Source organism: Antrostomus carolinensis, unplaced genomic scaffold (genome assembly GCF_000700745.2).
Source record: "Antrostomus carolinensis isolate BGI_N321 unplaced genomic scaffold, ASM70074v2 scaffold36806, whole genome shotgun sequence".
Lineage (NCBI taxonomy): Eukaryota > Metazoa > Chordata > Aves > Caprimulgiformes > Caprimulgidae > Antrostomus > Antrostomus carolinensis.
Window position 1 is genome coordinate 17,379 of NW_010324592.1, and position 7,206 is coordinate 24,584.

The window sequence follows — 7,206 nt, forward strand, 5'->3', positions numbered from 1 at the left end:
CACATTTGTTCCTTGCATTCCTTCTCACAGCTGAGAAGATGTAATGAATCATAAAAGGTTTCATTGTTGCAATGTTTTGTCATGGTATGTATAATCAGCACAGATCCCGTTAAAGAGGCTTTGGAGGATGAGAGGTTTAAATATTTAATGTTTTTCTGCCCACGAAAAGTTTAATAATTAATGCTGTTCCTACCCTGGAAATGATAAATCACACAACAAGCACCTATGATAAAAGAAACAAACACAGCTAATAGAGAGGAAAACTTTACTTAGAAGGTAGTAATTAAAAATCTCTGTAGCATACCTCTGGATCCCAAAGTACTTCACGGGCAGAAGTAAATTCTGCTTCCCAACCCAAAGAGCAGTTCTGTCCATCTATTAAGCTACCTGATTTTTGACAGGATACAGAAAACGGAGGATAATTAAGTGCATATGTGAAAAATTATATACAGACATTGTGAGCCAAACTGTCTTAAAGACTTCTGCACCCACAGGAGAGAAAAAGAACAATGTGAAAACTGTTGTCCTTTGATGTTCTGCAGAGGAGACAGCCATTAAGTCATTAGAGAGACTTGTTACATAGCAAAGTAGGAGCAAGACTGGGTCTGTGCCTGTTTTCCCCTTTGCATGAGTCTAAATGGAGAGGTAGCAACTCTAGCTCCAAGTAGTGTCTACAAATACCAGCTCTTGCTGCTCTCTGAATAATCTGTTTTGTAAGACACTACCACCAGTACATTTCTCTGAGTACATGCTCCTCCACATCCACTCCCACTGATGATCTGCAGGTGTATGCAACCTTCAACCCCCCACTGACTTGTAGCTAAAAGAAAATTTAGCTGACGCACGGCTGTGTTTCAGTGCTGGACCGTGCTTATGTAAATGCAACAGAATTAACATTGACAGCACAAAGCATGACAGTAATAAAATCTTCTGTGATTCACTCAATTTAGACATGTTTTCAAATTATTAGCATTAGAACGCTGACAGACAAAGAGGGTGAGCACTTTGATATAGACATTGCCACTATATCATTCTCTTGGGATAGAAACCATTTTCCCTAAGCCCAGATCTGAGATAATCACATTGTGGGAGAAATAAGTATACCTAGAAAGTGACTCATCTTACCTTCAGAGATGCCTAAAACAGGGTCGAGTGACTCATTCCCCCTACTGAAATCAAGACCCTGGTGTGACTATTTCAGATTGAGACACGTTAACACCTTGTAGACATGTCAGCAGGATGTTTGCACTGACGTACATCTGCACTAGTGCCCAGGGCATGGGCACTGGAGCTCAGACCCCTGCACTGTCAAGCTGCTAAAGCACTCCTTGACACACTTCTGACCCACACCTCCTAGTCATCTCCTGAGCAATTCTTGAGCACAGGACCAACAGCTAATCTGGATGCAGCCACCCTGTTTTGGGGGTTAATGGAGTTAAATAACTCAGACATGGTCTGACTGTGGCAGTTGACCTCAGGGTCAGAGAGAGGTACAGCCATGGTGTTACTAATTAGGATAGGTATAACCTTCTAATCAGTGAGATCCAAGGGGTTTTTTACACGTTAATACTTTGCTACAATACATATATTTTTATTTTATTCACTGTCTACTCTTCTTGCTTGAATATCCTTTCTTAGAGTGGGCTTAGAGATTTAGTATGAGGAGACAAATTAACCTTCTGACAGTAGACAATGTACAACTGTGTTTAAAAGTCACGTCTTTCCTAAGCTCAATCTTTTGCAATAAAACTAGGTTAGGCTAAACAAGTGTTCACACTTACTCCTGGAAAACCAAGTCAGTCACATTAGCAACAGTCTACAGCTTTATAAAGTCACTTACACACAGAAAAACATTAAAATGTTATGTTTTCCAAAGAACAGTTCCCTTAATATAATGTCCTTCAAACTCTTATCTGAGGTTTTTGCTTCCTCTTCAATGGAGGAACACAGCATAGTAGAGTCTCTCTGTAGCATAACCTCAGCCAAGGGATCCAGCAGAAACTATTGGAACCTCCTCAGTGATGCAATGATGTGTCCTGCCAGGGTCACGGGGAGGTGTTCACTCAGAGCTCTATACCCATTCTGATTTTTTTGACCTCAAGCAACTAGTACTGCTATAATTTGATTGTGCATCAGGGGTTTTTAGCTCAGCTGAAGGGTAATATCCTAAAAGCTTGCTCGGAACTACAGTGGAAGAAACTCCAAGGTGAGATTTGATCTGAGGTCTCAAAGTCAGGGACGTATCCTTAATGAAGTCTTGCTGAAGCCTGGGTCTCACTTGCCTGCATGTAGTTCCTTGGTGGTCACCAGCACACAAAGGCTCTTCAGTGCTATCTTGCTTAACAGCAAGATCTTCTAATATACAGGGCTTATTGCTGTTAAGGTTAGTGCTGGCAGTTTGCTGAGAGACCACTTCTGCATGAAGAACAACTTCATCTTCCTCTTCAGAGAGAAGTGAACAGGAACCATCACTGGTCTGGCTGCTATTTGATACTGGACAGTCCTGGTTTTGAGGTAGAGAAGAGCTACCAGGCTGTACTGGGGAAAGACCTAAAATGCACTCATTCTCTACCTGGAGGTTGGCCAGCAGCTTTTTCTTTGGGTTTCTTGCTGTCATTCTCTGGAGAGCACAAACAAGATCAGCAAGGCTAAGCAGAAAGGATAGACTGCTGACTCCCCAGATGAAAATCATCATGATGGATTTCTCAGTGGGCCGGGAGATGTAACAGTCAACTGTGCTTGTACAAGGTGAATGGTAGCAGGAAAAGCGCTCAGGAACAAAAAATCCAAAAAGAAAATACTGCGCAGCTGCAAAGGCGGCCTCAAGTAACATCCTAAAAAAAAGATGAAGAGTATATGCCCCAGAAAAATTCAGGACCCTTAGGTTCTCTGCACCACAATCTAATCTATTGACAACTGCACTTCTACAGAGCTCCTTCAGGTCTTTGGGGCTTGATAAACCCTTATTCCCTTTGCATCCATGCACCAAACAGTGCATTCTTACAATGTACATAGCTACCTTGTGCAAAACGTAAATGCTGAATGCAGCATAAGGTAACAGGATAGACACAGTCTGAATGAGCCAGAATCTAAAGTGAGATACAGGAGAGAACAAGTCATAGCAAACATTGGAGCATCCTGGTTGCAGGGTGTTGCAGACGAAGCGCTCCTGCTCGTCTTGGTAGAGCGGATAGCCTGCTAACACTACCACTGCCATTCGCAGCAGAATTATTAACATTAGCCAGATCTTTCCTAGAAGAGAAGGTAAGAAAAAAGAGTCAGAGCACTGAGAAGGAAAGGAAGGCATGTAATGCAATGATGCTCTTTCTATACACAAGACATCTGAAGAAATAGCCTCTATAATCAGACTCCTCTCCTAAAAGCTTCTCTTTAGCTTTTTTTTTTTTTTTTACTAAGACTGAAACTTGTGTGAAAATGTGTTAGCTGACACATTCCATAACCTTCATTTGGACTGGACAGTTTGACATACAATAAGCCATGTCAATTGAAACTTCAGCCTAATGAAAACACTCTGAACATGTTCAAATCTGACAAAAAGAGTTCACAATTGATCAAATAATCCCATTTCACTCACAGTCCTTCCTTGTTGTTGGAAGGAACAAGGAAGGAACATTCACCTGCACCTGATTTTTGTCCTATTTCAATAATATAGTTCTGTTAACACAGTGTGAAACTCTTCTAGATACAAAAGACTGTTTCATGACATAAAACTTGTTCTTGGTTGTAAAAGTTTGCCACAGTCAACAAAATCTCTGCTGTGTCTAGACTGGTATTTAGTGTGAGCTAGTTAACAGGAGCTACCAGCAAACTTATGCAAAATGTCCTACAAATGTACATTTCTATGGGCACACGTGTACCCTGCCCATTTCTCTCTACTGCTTCTTTGGTTGCCCTATCTTGATCATGTTTTCCAACCTCTGTTCACCTCAGTGTGCAGCTTCTCTCTCCTTTCAGAGCAGAAGCTCCCTTCTGTGTTGATGCCAACACCAAGTGAAGCCTTACAAGTTTGGCATTTTCATACATTGCTTACTTTTAATGATCTTTCCCTGAATTCTTTCATATGATTGCTTTAGGTAGGGCTTGGTCTCCTCCACTTTGGTGCGAAAGATCAGCTCTTATCTGTATTCCATTACACCAACAGCAGTGAAAGGTCAGGCATTGTTACCCTCCATATCATATCCTTGAATGAGGCTGACAGTTCATGATAGTTTCTTTGAGGATTTTTGGATGGGGTAGGTTTTTGTTAAAAGTTTTTTGAAAAGTTACTCACACTGTGGTACTACTGACAAAGCTCTTCATTTAATAAAAATAAAAAAAAAAAAGGAAAAGAATAAGAAAAAGGGAGAAGAAAGAGAGAAGAAAGGGAGAAGAAAGAGAAAAAAGGAGAAAAATAAATCCTTTTCCTGGGCAGGATAGGAAAGCCTAAAAATAAACTGTGATATTGTTAAAAATTAAAAATATATTCTGTACAAACACGTGGAAAAAAAACACATGAAGTTAAGTTTAGCCCTTGAATTTCTCAAGTCTCTTTTTGAGTGCTGTCACTGGTTCCTGACATGGTTTTGAAAAAGTAATTTAATTTAATAATCCCTTGCTTTAACTTCATATATTTTTAAAACATGCCAAGAAAAGAGAAAAAAACACACTTAGGAACAAAAAGAAAACAAACCAAAACACAAAACAGGAAAGAGCAATAAGATAATTCTGTGCTTTAAGGAATGGTTGAGAAATCAGTTGTAACCACAAACAGACAAACAGCAAGACTCATTGACTAAAGAGAAGTATGTTATATGGAATTAATAGTTGAGAAATGCACTGAAAACCTCAAGTCATTAACAATGATTATACATCTCACATGCACACAATGTTTTAAAGTCAGTCTGTGAAACAGCACCAATACACATTCTAAGAATCCAGATCTCAAAGCATTTTTTCCTATAAAATATATGCTTATTTACAGGTATTGTCTTGAACAACATTCTTTTCTATTTCCTATAAAGCTATTTCTCTGTAGTTGGTATGAATCTAAAATATTCATGCAATATTGTGTGATACGTATTATTGTACTGAATATGTAGAGATCTCTAATCATGTGAACTTCAGTGAGTTTTGTTTTCAGTATCCTGCATATTGGTGATGGGCTGTACTGTTACTCACTTTTCAACATAGCATGGGTCAATAGAAAACACCAGCTGGACAGAATCAGTCATCTTTAGCAAGTGGTGTTTCATACTTAGGTAGCTTTTTTTCTCTGTGAGGACCTCAAAGTGTTTGAAGCACATTATTTAATTAAGCTCAAAATACTATGTGCTATTTCACCATCAATTTTTAATTAGAACATGTACAACAGGGAGTGCTGCTTAAGAAAAATCAATGGCTTCTTAGGAAGTAGTTTAGTATGACACACATTTTAGAGATAACCCCTCTACGCATCACCTTCTCTAACGACTAAGTCTTGATTAAGCATACTAGAACAAGCCCCTTCACCGTCCCTCCTGCAGCTTAGTTGGATGTTGCCTGCAATGCACAGCACAAACTACAGCAGCTGTCTCTGGAGGTGTCAGGTCTTTGAAAGACCCTTGAAAATTTTCTCTGGCTCATACTTTGCTCAAAGTAGCCCATGAAAAAGGAACAGTGTCTTATTTAAATTAGAAGGAAAACAAAAAAAGCACTCAGGCAACTGTTAGCTGAGGAAAAAACAACTGTAATTTGTTTTGGTTTTAAATGCATGTGAACTTTGTTCGTTTATAAAAATAACGAATGAAAAGCAATGATAATTCACAACATTAATAAACCACAAACTTCTTACTGCAAAAGAGAGGAGGGTTTTGTTTTCCTTCTTTAAACTTTTTAATTCATCACTAAAGCTACTGTGTACATTCTACTGCTCACTTTATGTCATGTGAATAAAGTGTTACTTCTGTGTGTTTTCACCATGATGCCTACAACAGCCATTAGAGATGATTGGAATCTTAGGCACAAAGAGGAGCCAAATTTGAAAACCCTGCCAGAATTTTTAATATAAAGTTCAGAAAATATCTATCAGAGAGAGAATAGAAATCTGTTTAACAAGAAAAGAAAAACATTAACTACTCATATCATGTACCTAAATAATTGCATGGCTCACCAAGAGATAGCTAGAAATTAAAGTTAATTATCAGTAGGACACTCAGGTGGCTCCAGGATTTGGAGCAGCAAAAGAAAGAAGAGAGCTTTTTTAAAGTACTTACCTATAATAGTCACATTATAGTTGAGTGTGACAATCAAAAATCCCAGTGAGTCCCAGCGCTCCATGTTTGAACGGGTTCACAACGCTTCCAGCTCCTGATATCCTAATAATTTTGGCATTTCCAAAGAAGACTAGACCTAAAAAGGGAAAACAGGAAGGGGGAAAAAAAAAAGGAAAAAAAGAAAAGGCATTTTTGATATGGGTCAAGGATGGAAATGAGAAACCCAGCCACAGTAATGTATTGATGAGGGCTTTTTTTGATGATTTGAACAGGACTGCTAGCTCTGCATGTTGGAACAAATCTTCTGCAGGCTTTAACAGTTTGTCTTGCAAAAGCTCTAGCTTCTCAGATCCAATTGCTCCTACCTCTTTCGTGGATCCTCTGTCCAGACAACTGCAAACAGACAAACAACAACAGGAGCAATCTCTGCCATTGTAGACTATTCTTACCCTTCCCAGGCATACCAGCCTCCTGGCATTGCTGAGATATTTCAGTGGTGAAACACAGGGAGAGGGGAGAGAGGGAAGAAAAGCATAGACTGGGAAATAACAGACACCTCTCTGTCTCCCCATGAAAATTGCAAATGGCTAATAGAAGGAAAGGGAATGGAAGAGGATGAGCATCCCTATGTTTGAAAGGCACTTTCAGTGCAGCTTACTGGAAGCTATCCCATTGCAATTTCCCAAAGAAACTAAACTATTTCTAAAACATAGCCTCCCTGACAGGACACCATGGCCCTGTCAATCACAGCCCCACCAAATTTTCTCCTGTGTGCTGAGGCAGGCAGCGGGCTGAGCCTCTCTGTAGGCATGATGGAAAAAAGCTTAAAAAAAAAAAAAAAAAAAAGGAGGCTGGTTGTCAAGATGCCACAAGTCACTTACTTGTAATTTGTATCACTACTTTCTGCTTGGTGCTCTGGACCTCACTCAAAAGATCCTAGGGCTGATTGCCCAGC

The 7,206-nt window shown here is 39.5% G+C and overlaps 1 protein-coding gene across 1 annotated transcript; it reads right to left on the bottom strand.

Moving 5' to 3' along the window:
* Positions 1–2,071: 2,071 nt before the first annotated feature.
* Positions 2,072–6,315, bottom strand: GJD4 (gap junction protein delta 4). Its single transcript, XM_010170988.1, has 2 exons — positions 6,252–6,315; positions 2,072–3,252 (listed from the first exon to the last, which is right to left on the bottom strand). Exons 1-2 carry the CDS (start codon positions 6,313–6,315, stop codon positions 2,072–2,074), a joined length of 1,245 nt encoding a protein of 414 aa, XP_010169290.1.
* Positions 6,316–7,206: the final 891 nt, after the last annotated feature.

Bases quoted from the DNA above. Each gene is read 5' to 3' on its own strand.
- GJD4 (XM_010170988.1), bottom strand. From the start codon at position 6,315: ATGGAGCGCTGGGACTCACTGGGATTTTTGATTGTCACACTCAACTAT. The intron at 3,253-6,251 runs GTAAGTACTTTA...CTTCTCTTCTAG, and splicing joins CTATAATGTGACTATTATAG to GAAAGATCTGGCTAATGTTA.